The sequence below is a fragment of the Miscanthus floridulus genome, chromosome 17 (assembly GCF_019320115.1).
Source record: "Miscanthus floridulus cultivar M001 chromosome 17, ASM1932011v1, whole genome shotgun sequence".
Classification (NCBI taxonomy): Eukaryota; Viridiplantae; Streptophyta; class Magnoliopsida; order Poales; family Poaceae; genus Miscanthus; species Miscanthus floridulus.
The window spans coordinates 41,795,485-41,812,723 of record NC_089596.1 but is presented as its reverse complement, the minus strand read 5'-3'; the positions used below and the strand labels follow the sequence as shown (position 1 = coordinate 41,812,723).

The window sequence follows — 17,239 nt, the reverse complement described above, 5'->3', positions numbered from 1 at the left end:
ATAATATTTAATAAATCAAATAAAACTCTATGGTACGTAACATTAAGCGTTGTATGGTTTAATACCATACGGAATTTTGACTGAACGTTGACTCAGTTTATATGTTTGGAAATTATTCATCTTAATTGAGAAGCTGAGAAAAGGACATAGGCGTGCCACACGCGCGCGCGCTGCCGCCGCACCTGCCAGTTGGGCTGGGTGAAAGGTCCTAACGGCTAGAGGGGGTGAATAGCCTATTAAAAATTCTACAACAACACTTAACAAAACGGTTAGACAACTATGAGGCGGAGCAAGTGTTGCGCTAGCCTACTAAAAATACAAGCCACCTACCATAATTTTAGTTTCTATTGTCTCTAACCACACAATAGCTATGGCACTACACTAAGTTAGTGTGCTCTCAAAGACTAACTAAAGAGCCACACTAACCAAACTAACAAGCTCTCACAACTAGCTACACTAAAGAGCTTGATAACTAGTTTGCGGTAATGTAAAGAGAGAGAGCAAGATAGTTATACCGCCGTGTCGAGGAGTGAACCAATCAATCATAAGAATCAATACCAATGAAGACCAATCACCTCGGAATCAAATGATGAACACAATGATTTTTTACCGAGGTTCACTTGCTTGTCGGCAAGCTACTCCTCGTTGTGGTGATTCACTCACTTGGAGGTTCACGCGCTAATTGGCATCACTCGCCAAACCCTCAATAGGGTGCCGCATAGCCAACACAAGATGAGGATCACACAAGCCACGAGCAATTCACTAGAGTACCTTTTGGCTCTCCGCCGAGCAAAGGTCAAAAACCCCTCACAATCACCATGATCGGAGCTGGAGACAATCACCAACCTTCGCTCGACGATCCTCACTGCTCCAAGCCATCTAGGTGGTGGCAACCACCAAGAGTAACAAGTGAATCCCACAGCAAAACACGAACACCAAGTGCTTCCAGATGCAAACACTCAAGCAATGAACTTGGATTCACTCCCAATCTCACAAAGATGTTGAATCTATGATGGAGATGAGTGGGAGGGCTTTGGCTAAGCTCACAAGGTTGCTATGTCAATGCAAATGGCTAAGAGAGTGAGCTTGAGCCGGCCATGGGGCTTAAATAGAAGCCCTCACGAAATAGAGCCGTTGTACCCCTTCACTGGGCACAACGCAGGGTGACCGGACGCTCCGGTCATATTGACCGGACGCTGGACCTCAACGTCCGGTCGTGCGATGCACGCCACGTGTCCCCTCTCTTCAAATGTTGATCGGCCGATCTCAACGGTCAAGTGATCACCGGACGTAGCAGCTCAAAGTGACCGGACGCTGAACCCCAGCGTTCGGTCGTTTCTAGTAAGCATCCAGAGACGACTTTTCACGACCGGACGCGTCCGGTCATGCTCGACTGGACTCTCCCAGCGTCCGGTCACTCGACGTCTCCTCTGTGCACTACCACGTCAGCTGAACCGGACGCACCCCTTCAGCGTTCGGTCACCAAGTGACCCAGTGTCCGATCATGAGACCAAAACCGCGCGCCCTCTGCTGCCACTGACCGGACGCATCGGTCCAACAGAGACCAGCGTCCGGTCACTTACAGTGACCTCCGTCTTTTCTATATAGGGCGCTAGTGGCACCGTCGGACTATCCACACTCTACGGGCAGACACTCTGCCGGTGAAGTTCCTTACCCTTGCTCAAATGTGCCAACCACCAAGTGTATCACCTTGTGCACATGTGTTAGCATATTTTCACAAATGTTTTCAAGGGTGTTAGCACTCCGCTAGATCCTAAATGCATATGCAATGAGTTAGAGCATCTAGTGGCACTTTGATAACCGCATTTTGATATGAGTTTTACCCCTCTTAATAGTACGGCTATCAATCCTGAATATGATCACACTCTCTAAGTGTCTTGATCACTAAAACAAAATGGCTCCTACCATTTATACCTTTGCCTTGAGCCTTTTATTTTTCTCTTTCTTCTTTTCAAGTCCAAGCACTTGATCATCACCATGGCATCACCATCATCATGTCATGATCTTCATTTGCTTCACCACTTGGAATGTGCTACCTATCTCATGATCACTTTGATAAGCTAGGTTAGCACTTAGGGTTTCATCAATTTACCAAAACCAAACTAGAGCTTTCAATCTCCCCCTTTTTGGTAATTGATGACAACCCTTTCACAAAGATATGAATTGAAATTCAATTGAATCCATGTTGCTTGCCCAAGCATATTTACTATGTGTAAAAGGATATGGCCAAGTTTCATGAACTCCAAATAGTAGCAATTACTCCCCCTACATATGTGCTGAGAGTTTGGATTGTAGCTTGCACATATGCTTAGATAGGAAATATAGGAGACAATGTCTACCAAATGATGCTAAGGTATAAAAGATGGACCTTTGAAGCATGATACCAATCGGAGTGCACCATTATATCATCCTTAGCACCATGGTTAGCTCGATACCACTTGGAAACACTTGGAAATGAAATCACTAGATAACCTATGCATGCTAGATTTTCATTTCATCATTCAAACCTACAACTAGCATACACCATACAAGCATGGATATTGAAATTTAAAACTTGTGCCATGCAAGCAAACATATGAAATGCACATTCAAATGCACCATACAAGTTCATGAGCTTGCTCCCCCTACTTGTATGCTCAAAATTTTAATTGATCCCTTTCCTTTGTCATATCTCTCCCCCTATGTCAAGTTCTCCCTCTTTGTTGTCTTTTCACCATCTTTGTACACTAATATATCTTTTGTTTTTCTCCCCATGTACTAATATCACTAATATCTTTGTTTTTCTCCCCCTTTGTCATCAATGACCACAAAGGTTCAAAGTATAGATAGGTTGAGATTATCAATGTCAATCAATGGGGTGAGGATCATATTTCTAAATTTGGTTCAAACTAGAATATTTGCCAAAGATATTTAACTCGGTTTGATCCAAGGACAAGCTTCTTCACACCTCTAAATAAGGGTTATCTTGTACCATGTTGAGTTAAACACTTAGAGCTCATTTTCTAGATCAAACACTAGGTTTACAAGCCCACAAACATGTCATATGCTACCACTAGATCAAAATAAGCATAGAAACAATAGTGGTACCATACAATCATCAAAATCATTTGATTTTCATGAATGAGCTTATTAAATATGAAAGATGTCTAGATGCACTAAACATGTCCTTAGCAAGGATGTATGCCATGCCAATCAACTTTTACCTTGGATTGCTCGAAGGAGAGGCATGTCATATAAGTGGGGGGTGCGTCAACACATATTTGAGAAATCCAATATGTTCAACCATTCCTTAGCTTGCAAAACCTTTTCTCATCCAATGGCTTGGTGAATATATCGGCAAGTTGATCTTCGGTGCCTACACTCTCAATACAAATGTCCCCTTTTTGTTGGTGATCTCTTATGAAATGGTGGCGGACATCAATGTGCTTTGTTCTTGCATGTTGAACTGGATTGTTGGTTACCTTGATTGCATTCTCATTGTCACATAGCAATGGCACTTTCTTGAACTTAATTCCAAAGTCACTCAAAGTGGCCTTCATTCAAAGTATTTGTGCACAACAACTACCAGTGGATATGTATTTGGCTTTGACGGTTGATAATGCAACACTATTTTGCTTCTTTGATGACCATGAAACAAGTGATCTTCCCAACAATTGACATGTGCCCAAGGTGCTCTTCCTTTCAACCTTGCATCCCGCATAATCCGAGTTGGAGTAACCAACTAGCTCAAACTTTGCTCCTTTGGGATACCACAAACCAATATTTTGTGTATGCTTCAAGTACCTTAATATTCTCTTTGTAGCCTTCAAATGACTTTCTCTTGATGAGGCTTAAAATCTTGCACACATGAATACACTAAACATGACATCCGGCCTTGATGCAGTCACATAGAGTAGGCTTCCAATCATAGACCGATACAATTTTTGATCCACCATATTACCACTTGCATCACTATCCAAGTTGCCATTTGTTCCCATTGGTGTACTAATGGCTTTGCTATCATTCATGCCAAACTTCTTGATCATGTCCTTGATATACTTGCCTTGCCTCATAAAAGTACCATTCTTCAATTGCTTGATTTGAAGACCAAGGAAGTAACTTAACTCTCTAATCATGGACATCTCAAACTCATTAGCCATCATCTTTCCAAACTCATCACAAAAGTCTTGATTGGTTGATCCAAATATGATGTCATCAACATAAATTTGCAACATAAATAAATCTTTTCCAATCTTCTTGATGAAAAGTGTGGTGTCAACCTTACCCATCATGAACCCTTTAGAGAGTAGGAAGTCCCTCAATCTCTCATACCATGCTCTAGGTGCTTGCTTCAAGCCATACAATGCCTTCTTCAACTTATACACATGGTCGGGCTTCTTATCATCTTCAAAACCGGGAGGTTGCTCAACATATACTTCTTCATTGATGTAACCATTGAGAAATGCACTCTTAACATCCATTTGATAGAGCTTGATGTTGTGGGCACAAGCATAGGCTAGCAAGATTCTAATTGCTTCCAATCTAGCAACCGGGGCATATGTTTCTCCAAAGTCAAGACCTTCAACTTATGTATATCCTTGTGCTACCAATATTGCTTTGTTCCTTACTATTATCCCATCTTGATCTTGCTTGTTTCTAAAGACCCATTTGATTCCAATCACATTGTGTCCCTTTGGTCTCTCCACTAATTCCCATACTTGATTTCTTGTGAAATTATTCAATTCTTCATGCATAGCATTCACCCAATCAACATCCTTCAATGCTTCATCTATCTTTTTTGGTTCAATGGATGACACAAATGAGAAATGCTCACAAAATGAAGCCAATCTTGATCTTGTTTGTACACCTCTAGAAATATCACCAATTATAGTGTGCAATGGATGATCCCTTGCAATATTGGTTGGTTGGAGGATTGGAACTTGATTGCTTGCACTTGCTTGATCATTAGGTTGAGATGATGTACTAGCCACTTGATCTTGTTCTTTATCATGAGAGCCACTTGTGCTAGCTTGATTTGTATCATCTTCATCATCATTCACTTGCCTAGGCCTCAATTTACCAACATCCATGTTCTTCATGGCATTTGAAAGTTGAATGCCTCTAACATCTTCTAAGTTATGATTCTCTTCTTGTGAACCCTTGGTTTCATCAAATTCAACATCATGAACTTCATCAAGAGTACCACTATCCAAATTCTAAACTCTATATACTTTGCTTATAGTGGAATAACCAAGTAGGAATCCTTCATCACATTTCTTATTAAACTTGCCCAATCTAGTGCTTTTCTTCAAGATATAACATTTGCAACCAAAGACCCGAAAATATGCAATGTTGGGCTTTCTACCATTCAAGAGCTCATATGGTGTCTTCTCTTTCAATGGGTGACAATAGAGATGGTTGCTACAATAGCAAGCCGTGTTGATAGCTTCGGCCCAAAAAGATTGACTCACACTGTACTCACTAAGCATAGACCTTGTCATATCAATGAGTGTTCTATTCTTCCTCTCAACAAGGCCATTTGATTGTGGAGTGTACTTGGCCAAGAATTGATGTCTAATTCCAAATTCATCACACAACTCATCAATTCTAGTGTTCTTGAACTCACTACCATTGTCACTTCTAACTCTTTTGATGGTTGTTTCAAACTCATTGTGAATGCCTTTGACAAATGATTTGAATGTTGCAACCACATCACTTTTGTCCACTAGAAAGAATATCCATGTGTATCTAGTATAATCATCCATTATCACAAAGCCATATTTGTTACCCCCAATGCTAGTGTATTGTGTTGGCCCAAACAAGTCCATGTGCAATAACTCAAATGCTTTACTAGTGCTCATCATGCTTTTCTTAGGATGGGTGTTTCCAACTTTTTTGCTGGCTTGACAAGAGCTACAAAGCTTATCATTCTCAAACACAACATCTTTCAAGCCTCTAACCAAGTCATGCTTAACCAATCTATTCAATTGTTTCATTCCAACATGACCAAGCGTTCTATGCCATAACCAACCCATGCTAGACTTAGTGAACAAACATATAGATAATCTAGCTTCACTATCATTGAAATCAACCAAGTATAGATTCTCATATCTAAAGCCTTTGAAGATCAAATTAGAGCCATCTACACTTATGATCTCTACATCATCTACCCCAAATATGCATTTGAATCCAAGATCACACAATTGAGCCACGGATAGCAAGTTGAAGTTCAAGCTCTCTACTAGCAACACATTGGAAATGCTCATGTCATTGGATATTGCAATCTTACCAAGCCCTTTGACCTTGACTTTCCCATTGTCACCAAATGTGATACTATCATAACCATCATTGCCATTGGTGTTGATTGAGTTGAATATTCTTGCATCACCGGTCATGTGTTGAGTGCACCCACTATCAAGAACCCAATGCCTTCCTCCAGCTTTGTAATTGACCTACAAAAGAAGATCAATTCTTTTTAGGTACCCAAACTTGCTTGGGTCCTTGAAGGTTAGTAACTAAGCTCTTTGGCACCAAATGGCTTTCTTCTTTGAGCCCATCCATGGTTTACCAATGAACTTAGCCTTTACACCATTTACACCCTTGGTAAGCATATAAAAAGAATCAAACTTAATGGAGGATACAATAGCATTTTTGCTCTTGTTTTTGCATTCATGCTCTTTATGACCAACATGCTTGCAACTAGTGCAAAACCGACCATTGTTCTTCACAAAACTAGTCTTGTGAGGAGCAAAGGTCGCCTTGCCTTTCTTGGGGGTATAGCCCAATCTCTCTTTGTAGAGAGAAGCTCTTTGGCTATCCAAGCACATAAGCAAGCGGTCCTCACCACCATAGGCCTTAGCCAAGGTGTGAGTGAGCTTATTGACCTTCTTCTTGAGGTTCTCATTCTCAACCATTAGTGAGGCATCACAAGTGGAACCATCAGTATTAGATGAGGTGGAAGTAGAAGTACTACAAGAAGGGTTTGTGGGAGCAACAATGATAGGCATAGATAATGATTCTTCAATTATATCACAAGTTAAGCCTACATTGCAAGTTTCAACATGCTTCTTTTTATTTTGCTCATCAAGCAAAGAGGAATGAGTCTTTTCAAGCTTTTTGTGAGCCTTGCCAAGCTTCTCATGGGCTTCCTCTAGCCTCTCATGAGATGCATTGAGCTCATCAAAGGCTTGCTTAAGGGCTTTTAGTTCCTTACGCAAGCTTTTGCATTTCCTTCTCTTGATGTCAAAGTGTTCTTTAGCATCTTCTAGCATGTCAAATAGTTCATCCTTAGTAGGTTCATCATCATCACTATCACTTTCATTTTTGTTTTCATTATCATGTTCCTCATCACTTCCATCATCACAAATTTATACCTTAGTGGCCTTAGCCATGAAGCATGATGGAGTGTCGAAGAGAGAAGGTTTCTCATTGATAGCAATGCTTGCAAGTGCCTTCTTCCTGGTGGTCTTGTCATCATCACTATCATCATCATCACTTGAGGAAGCATCACCATCCCAAGTGACCACATATGAACCACCCTTCTTCTTGAAGGTCATCTTGTCCTTCTTCTCTTTCTTTTCTTTCTTGTCCTTCTTCTTGTTCTTCTTGTTATCATCATCATTGTTGCTATTGTATGGACATTGAGCAACAAGATGATCTTTGCTTCCACATTTGAAGCACCTTCTTGACTCTTCCTTGTTCTTGGATGAAGATTTCTTTCTTCTAGCATGGTACCCTTCTTCATCATGAACTTGCCAAATTTCTTGACAAAGAGAGCTATCTTCTTATCATCATCATCATCCCATGAGCCATCATCTTCACTTGATATATCTTGCTTTGCCTTGCCCTTGGATGATGTGGCCTTGAATGCCACACTCTTCTTCTTCTCATCTTTCTTTTCCTTCTTTTCTTCCTTCTCATCATCATCTCTATATGTATCATCGGTCATTATATCTCCCAACACTTGGTTTGGTGTCATGGTGTCTAAACCACTCACTAGAATAGTGACCAATGTGCCAAATCTTGAAGGCAAACATCTCAAGAACTTGTGGGAGAAGTCCTTGTCCTTCACATCTTCTCCAAGTGCTTTGAGATCATTGACAAGCACTTGAAGCCTATGGAACATCTTCGGCACACTCTCATCCTCCTTCATCTTGAATCTTGCAAACTTCTCTTTGAGAATATATGCCTTTGCACCCTTCATGGCTTGAGTGCCCTCAAATGATTCTTCCAACTTCTTCCAAGCCTCATGCGCCATCTCAATATTCTTGATTTGCTCAAATGTTCTCTCATCAATTGCATCATGAATGTCACTTAGAGCAATGTCATTGTTTTGGAGAAGCACTTCTTCGGCCGCGGTGGAATTCTCTGAATTATTAATCTCAATTTTGGTTTCTACCACCTTCCACACTGTTCTATTGATTGACTTGATATGTATGGTCATCTTTGATTTTCAATACGGATAATTTGTGCCATCAAATTAGGGTGGCTTCTTGGTGTTGTTGATTTGAGCCATTTTTACACCGAAGGTTGTAAAGCCTCAAATCACGGTGACCTCTGCTCTGATACCACTTGAAAGGTCCTAACGGCTAGAGGGGGGTGAATAGCCTATTAAAAATTCAACAACAACACTTAACAAAACGGTTAGACAACTATGAGGCGAAGCAAGTGTTGCGCTAGCCTACTAAAAATGCAAGCCACCTACCATAATTTTAGTTTCTATTGTCTCTAACCACACAATAGCTATGGCACTACACTAAGTTAGTGTGCTCTCAAAGACTAACTAAAGAGCCACACAAACTAAACTAACAAGCTCTCACAACTAGCTACACTAAAGAGCTTGATAACTAGTTTGCGGTAATGTAAAGAGAGAGAGAGCAAGATAGTTATACCGCCATGTCGAGGAGTGAACCAATCAATCACAAGAATCAATATCAATGAAGACCAATCACCTTGGAATCAAATGATGAACACAATGATTTTTTACCAAGGTTCACTTGCTTGCCAGCAAGCTACTCCTCGTTGTGGCAATTCACTCACTTGGAGGTTCACACGCTAATTGGCATCACTCGCCAAACCCTCAATAGGGTGCCGCACAGCCAACACAAGATGAGGATCACACAAGCCACGAGTAATTCACTAGAGTACCTTTTGGCTCTCCGTCGGGGAAAGGTCAAGAACCCCTCACAATCACCACGATCGGAGCTGGAGACAATCACCAACCTTCGCTCGACGATCCTCATTGCTCCAAGCCATCTAGGTGGTGGCAACCACCAAGAGTAACAAGTGAATCCCACAGCAAAACACGAACACCAAGTGCCTCTAGATGCAAACACTCAAGCAATGCACTTGAATTCACTCCCAATCTCACAAAGATGTTGAATCTATGATGGAGATGAGTGGGAGGGCTTTGGCTAAGCTCACAAGGTTGCTATGTCAATGGAAATGGCCAAGAGAGTGAGCTTGAGCCGGCCATGGGGCTTAAATAGAAGCCCTCACGAAATAGAGCCGTTGTACCCCTTCACTGGGCACAACGCAGGGCGACCGGACGCTCCGGTCATATTGACCGAACGCTAGACCTCAGTGTCCGGTCATGCGATGCACGCCACGTGTTCCCTCTCTTCAAATGTTGATCGCCCGATCTCAACGGTCAAGTGATGACCGGACGCAGCAACTCAAAGTGACCGGACGCTGAACCCCAGCGTCCGGTCGTTTCTAGTAAGCATCCAGAGACGACTTTTCATGATGCTCGATCGGACTCTCCCAGCGTCCGGTCACTCGACGTCTCCTCTGTGCACTGCCACGTCAGTTGGACCGGACGCACCCCTTCAGCGTTTGGTCACCAAGTGACCCAGTGTCCGATCATGGGACCGAAACCGCGCGCCCTCTGCTGCCACTGACCAGACACGCCGGTCCAACAGAGACCAGCGTCCGGTCACTTACAGTGACCTCCGTCTTTTCTGTATAGGGCGCCGGTGGCACCGTCGGACTGTCCGCACTCTACGGGCGGACACTCTGCCGATGAAGTTCCTTACCCTTGCTCAAATGTGCCAACCACCAAGTGTATCACCTTGTGCACATGTGTTAGCATATTTTCACAAATATTTTCAAGGGTGTTAGCACTCCACTAGATCCTAAATGCATATGCAATGAGTTAGAGCATCTAGTGGCACTTTGATAACCGCATTTCGATACGAGTTTCACCCCTCTTAATAGTACGGCTATCGATCCTGAATGTGATCACACTCTCTAAGTGTCTGGATCACTAAAACAAAATGGCTCCTACCATTTATACCTTTGCCTTGAGCCTTTTGTTTTTCATTTTCTTCTTTTCAAGTCCAAGCACTTGATCATCACCATGGCATCACCATCATCATGTCATGATCTTCATTTGCTTCACCACTTAGAATGTGCTACCTATCTTATGATCACTTTGATAAGCTAGGTTAGCACTTAGGGTTTCATCAATTCACCAAAACCAAACTAGAGCTTTCACCGGGCCGTGGCCGTGGGCGTGGACGTGGGCGCGGGCGTGGGCGCGGGCTGGGCCGGGCCGAGGCCGAGGCCGTGGTGAGGCAAGGCAGGCAGGCAGGCGGGCGGCGAGCGAGCGGGGGGCGTGGCCAGTCTTTTGCCATTTAATCCACAAAATCACAGGAGTTTCTCCCCTTGATTGTGGAGGCAAACTGATTGCGTCAGTTACCGTCTCTTCCGCTTCTCCGTCTCCTGGGATTCTCCGCTGCCTTTCTCCCTTCCCGTCGCAGCCATATAACCGTAGTCCTCCGTCAGTCTAGATTTCCGTCTTCCGCAACCGCTCCTGGTAGAAACCACATCTCTGCAGCCCTTTGGCTTCCCCGTCCTGTAGCCCTGCGCGCACGGAGTAGCGGGAGAGCAGGTGCCTCTGGAACCCTCGTCCGCCTGAGAACCTTGCACGGGGTGTGCGGCGATTAGGTTTTTGGGGAGCGATCCGCGACTGCTCGTCCACGTACGCCTTCTTCCTGGTGGTGATCGCTCTCGGAACCCGTCTACTTCCCGATGATTGCCTGCGGAACAGCAAGGCGTCTTCTTCCTGGTGATCCGTTCGTGGGACTGCACTGCGAACATCGTCCTGCATCGACTGTGGTCCGCGACTTCGAGCAACGCACTATGTCGACTAGTGCGAATGGAGCCTCCGATGCCCTCGGCATGGGACCCTCCGCTGGGTACAATCTAATCTCTGTGATTACTGTACTTTGCGCTTTTACTGTATCCATCTGTATGTCATCTCTGCATGCTGTAGCGTTCATTAGAAATATACACATGCACATATATGCCGTCACGAACCTTCTGATGTTATTTTTCTGGATTAAATTGATAATGAAAATGCCTAAATTTCTAACATTTTGCAGTTCTGTTAATGATCGATGACAACTTTGCGGTAGATGATGTATTTCATTGAAATCAAACCAGTCGAGATTATTATTTTTGACAAAGTTGCAAAACCGAGATGCACATAGTCTTTCTTCTCAGTCTTGTGTTGAGAAGCCAAGTGGAAAGTAGTGGATCTCGCTTATTGCATTCAACTGAAGGCAGCAAAGGTGGTGAAAAATCTGAAAGAGCTGAGTACTGTTCACATCCGGCAACAAAAAGATGGAGCAGACCACCAGATAACTTTCTGAAACTTGGTTGTGATTAGGGATGGCAACGGGTGAGAAACCCGGTGGGGGGGCAGAAGAACACACCCGCCCCCACCAGGGTTCAAACACCCCGTCACCCGTACCCGTCACCCATGACGGGTCTCAAATTTATCCAGACCCATCACCCGCGTGGGTAACGGGTACCCATCGGGTGACCCATCCCCATTTAACAATAACACAAGATCACAATTCACAAAGCTAACATCATCAAAAATTCAGAATGATCATGCAAGTATGCGGCGCAGGAAGCGGATGCGAACAGACACGGAGACGCCTGGGTTACGACGCTGCTGAATGAGGAGGATTAATTGGAACGCTAGGGTTTTCTTCTCTATATACTGTTTAATGACTGGATGGACCTATGTGTCATACTCAAACGGGGGACCCATCAGGTAACGGGTTTGGGGTATACAAGAACGCATCCATACCCGCTTCACCCGACGAGTAAGGTAATCACCCAGTAACATATCCGTGGGGGGCAAAATCCCCCAAACCCGTACCCTAATAGGGTTTTTACCCGCGGGTAAACGGGTCGCGGGTACCCGTTGCCATCCCCTTGTGATGGAGCTTTCTGCCCAATAAGAGCAGGCCCAACGTGGGCAATCATCAATTTGTGCCTCAGCTAAAAGTTACTGAACAGGTAGACATTGTGAAAAACTGAAAATATCAATCTCACAACCCAAGCTAATTTTTTGCAATAAAAAAGTTACTTTCACTTTTTGCACAAACTCTCAGTGCCCTCACATTTTTGTAAAAAAACACCGCTTCTCTCACAACCTACTCTCAAACTAGCTGCCTCAACTTTTTGTTAGATGAGGCTGTTGTTACCTCTGCAGGCACCAGTGACCCTCTGCGCTGGACATTTGGTGCCGATGTGGAGGACAATGCTACAAGCCAACACGGTGCGTTTGGGCTGCCCTAATATGCTCAAGAGGATGGGACCATGTGACCCCAGAAAGTCAGATGACGTTATATGGGCCAGCAGGGGACGGCCTGGAAACAGGAAGAGTGATTGTGTAATCTGATGCTCTGATGATCAAGCAGGCAGTGACTAAAGGCGTGTTTAGTTCACACCTTCTAAAGTTTAGTCACCTAAACCAGCTCCTAAACTTTAGTCACTTCTTGTTTGGTTTGGTGGACTAAAAGAGGCCCCTTTTAGTTAGGGTGTTTGCAGCGCCGGTCAAGGATTTTGAGGGTCCTCTGGTGAGCTCGTCGCGATGGCCCCTCTAGACTATGTATAAAATCTTATATTATATAGGCGCTAATTTTTCTTGTAAAGGAAAAGTAAATCCAATAATATATTTTTAATTTAACATGACTAAATTAGAAGAAAAACATGACTATACGAGTACAAAGTACCAGAAGTCTAAAATACTATACAAATAATTAATTTGGATTAAAAATGAACAAGGAAAAAATACCTAGGGCCTGGACATGAACTAAAACAACTGATCGCAATTCACAAGAAGGCAAAAACCAAGATGTCGATGTCGCGGAGCCCTGCCTGGTCCTGGTCGCCGCCGTCGTGCACCATTCTCGGACTCGACGGCGCGGCTCGTCGCCTCGTCCGACTCCGCGTGTGTGCGTCGGGACTCGGGCATCGGCGCGTGAGCGCGTCGCGAACTCGCTAGTCACAATCTGCGATCGGCACTGCGGAGCGGCTCCTCACCTCCTTGGGCCGGCTGACCAGTTCTTTGCCTCTCTTCTCATTAGTTTGATGATGCCTAATGGACTATAGGGTATGGGAGTTTATATACCTGGGCTTGGGCCCCTCCCTGTCTGGGCCCTCGGCCATCGCACCTCATGCCTTCCCCTAGGGCCGGCATTGGGTGTTTGGATAAAGTGACTACAGGTGAGGCAGCCTGACTAAAAGGTGGGCTTTAGTCTCATTTAGCAACACTTGGGTGAATAGTTGGCTAATGCACTTTTTAGTCCCATTTAATCATAGTGTTGGGGTAGAAGTGACTAAATGGGACTAGATTTAGGAGGTGAGGAGTGAACCAAATACCTAGTAAAACGGTCTTCTGATCTTAGTTTGGTGGGTGTACTCATTTGCAAACTAAAGGACATGGACTTGAATTTCACAAAGTGGATTTTATGCTTAATCTTAGGGATTATAATAAAGTAGCTCATGACTTAGATGAGTTGGCTTGTGTACTTGTGTTTGCTCTAAAGAGACTAATCCTCATATAGAGGCTCCCAAATTGTACTCTTACTTTGGTTGCCCAAGATTATGTTGCATCCTCGGTAGAATGGAATTTAAAGTTAAGAATATGTTGCATCCTCGGTATAATGGAATTTAAAGTTACAATGAAAAAAAGTGCAAGTCATTGAATATACAACTCAAGTACTCAACGAACACTTCTCACATACCAAATTACTACAAAAAGAAATGCATGAACATAGACAAGGAACAAACTAGAAGAAAAGAGTTTCTAGTGATGCACTTCATGGATTTTATTATTAGGCACAATGTCTGACAAGTTAGACCTTTTTGCAATACCACAATTGAAGAAACAAGTTTGTAATGACGAGGAGTATGGAGTTCATGTTTTTCTACTTCTTTTCCTTCTTAACCAGTGTAATCTGGATGGTATATATATATAAACCTAGGAAGGGATCCTTATATCATGGTTAATAGCTTCATATGCAATCTTCTCAAATAGAAAAAAAAAACATTCTGCCATATATATATATAAATGAAATAATACAAGTAGGGGCCTCCCCAGATGCTCTTGCCAATAAAAAAATCATATGCAATCAGGACTTTAAAATAAAATAATAATCACACTTTCACGTGAGTCTTGTTCCTTCATTTGGCACAACAGCATTGTACTAATCAACCCATTTTCTCCTAGAGGCACCAAACTGTGTTGGGTGTGAAACAGGCATCCTTCAGTTGGTTGTCTACCGTGTTTACAGCAACCAGTTGTACAGACGCAACAGGACATAAGACTTAACTTGGATCAAGTATATACCCTTTTTGCTCCAGAACATATAATGCAGGGTACAGACGTCAAAAGAACATATAATGCAGGGTGCAGACTGTCAATCAGAACTAGCATCTTACACCAAAGGATTACATTAACATATTAAATTTGTTCAAAGCCAAAGATTAAGGTTTCGTCATCATGAGGGTGTTAAGGAAAATATACAAAACGGGCTAGGTACAGTTCTCAGTGGAAGAGTTCTGGACAAATTGTGAAATTGCTTTAACAGCTTCCATTTCAAGATCATGTTGATTTAACCCTCTAGACTCTAGGTACTTTTTGGCAACCTTAAAAGAGTGGTCACCACCATCAATGACATGCAGTTCATTCTTGCAGGTCATCTTCTTGCGAGTAGACTGAAGTTTATCTAAGGGGCACAGGGCATCTTTACTTCCCTGGTAATAAATGTAAAAAAAAACAATTTACTATTCATTTCACTTTACAATATTAGAAAAAAAAGAGAAATTCCATTACCTGAACAAACATCGTTGGTACCTTCAGCTCTAAGAGTGTCTCATCTCTCACTGCTCCATTCACTCCCTAAGTCGAACAAAGCACGATGAGATGGAAAAAAAATGATTCTTCCAATTATAATTTGATTGTGATCAGTACAGGTTTCTGGTGGTAGCCTATTGGTAGGAGTGTGGATAGCAATCCACATGACCAAGGTCAGATTACCATGACAGGTAGGAACATAAAACATGTTTTCAGGGAGGGACAAAAAGAATTTTGTAGTCTCATCTCAAGGAATGCTTTTAGAGCAAAAATATAAGTAATAAAAACGTCAACACATAACGCTACAACATAGTAGGTGAAAAAGCAACTATAAAGTCACAGAAACTACCTTTTTATCCTAATAAAAACTACAGAGGAAATAAAAATCCATTCCTAATCTAGACAGTTGATTAAGAGTTTTAACTGATAGAAGGTAAAATTCAGGTACAAGGGAACCAAAAAAACAATGTGCTGACCAACCTTTAGTGGGCAACCCAAGCATACAACAGCAGAAACATCAATGTCAGTGGAGCATGCCACCATGCAGCTAACCCTGACAATTTTGAATACACCATTGTCAGATATTCGTATCAGTGCAACATGTGTGTTGAATTGAAGCATTACAATGTAAAAGTATTCAAATGTTGAACTAAGCGAATAAGATGCACAAATGATGAAACAAACAGTAACATTGTCCATCCAAAAGTCCAAAACTACCTCGATCCCATGGACTTCCCCATCAAAATAAGAGGGTGCCCCTGATACTTGCCAGCAGCATCCTTCACGATGCCAAGGTGGTGATCAACAAGCTTCTCTGCCTTTGGCGGCGCCCTGCGCTTCCCACCCGACATATCTGCAAGTTCACATTGTTATCTTGCCATGCCACCACTTAGCTCTTGCTGACAAATTTTGATCCAAGAATCAAGGGTAACGAGTAGTAGACTGAAATACTGAATCAACTGACATGGGTAGTCAAAGGTCACTACGTCGACAGCATCCAATGCGTCCTGCACCATCTTCTTCCAACTAGCAGAATAAATCGCCAGTTTAGCACATCACGATACAGGCATCGCTTCCACAGGAAACGAATGTTTGACAAGATTCGATTGACCGCTTGGGCGAGAAATCAGAAACAGCTTACTGGACCATCCAGTCAGAGGAGGAAGGGGCACCGGCGCCGTGGGCGAAGACGACCACCGGCTGAAGTTTTGCCGTCCGCAAAGGAGGAGGTGGCGCCGGCACCGGCGAACCCTGATCCGCACGGCGGCGCTTGGGAGCCATGAGGAAGGTTATCCACGGGCGGAAGACACCCTAGATTGGGATTTGGGGAATGGGAATGGAGAGGCGGCCGTCTGAGCGCGGGAAACTCTCCTCCCCTTCCCGCCCGTCCACGGTTGCCCCGGGCAGCAATATAAGCCGGACTCTGGCTAGTCGAACTGTCGCCGAAGGCCCATATCACGTCAGGTGCGCTTCGTGGGCCGCATAAATTCATTTGTGGGACACGCAAATCATCACGCAACTTTTATCGGCACTTGTGTTTCCCCCAGGCATAAATTCCTTTCTTTTTTCATTTACCTTTACTTTCTTTTTTCTAAATTTATTTTACCTTCATTTATTTTCTCTCTCTTTATTACTTCTAGATATTTCTGAACATGGAACCAATTTATTGCCGAGCTGAACGCTTTTCTCCTGGCCGGCACTAATTTTCTCCTAAACAAGGAACAATTTGCATATGTAGTAGTATTTTCTAATTGTGACATTATGAGGGGGGCTCATGATTTATCCAACATCGTAGAAATACCCATATAATAGCTAAGGTGGAAATTTCAAAATCCTATTTATGTAAGTATCCTCTTTCAAATAACTAAGATACCTCAAACTATCAGTGCCACTCATCAATAGAATAATTATATTATATTTTTAGGTAAAAAAAGGTAAGTGCTTCTCTACCCGTCTTCCGATAACCTCTCTCCCAATATGAAGTAGTGGCTAGCTCAATATTTTTTATGAGTATTGAAAGAGTTGATACAGCAGTACCCGATATATTTCCTCTAATACCGGGTGCTAGCCTAAACAGATGCT

General features: G+C 43.0%; 1 protein-coding gene across 1 annotated transcript; it reads right to left on the bottom strand.

Moving 5' to 3' along the window:
• Nucleotides 1-14,497: 14,497 nt before the first annotated feature.
• LOC136518970 (uncharacterized) lies at nt 14,498-16,522 on the bottom strand. The gene is made up of 6 exons (XM_066512646.1): nt 16,299-16,522; nt 16,122-16,183; nt 15,875-16,010; nt 15,638-15,710; nt 15,137-15,202; nt 14,498-15,057 (listed from the first exon to the last, which is right to left on the bottom strand). The coding sequence occupies exons 1-6, from the start codon at nt 16,436-16,438 to the stop codon at nt 14,836-14,838; spliced, it is 699 nt and encodes a 232-aa protein (XP_066368743.1). The 5' UTR covers nt 16,439-16,522; the 3' UTR covers nt 14,498-14,835.
• Nucleotides 16,523-17,239: the final 717 nt, after the last annotated feature.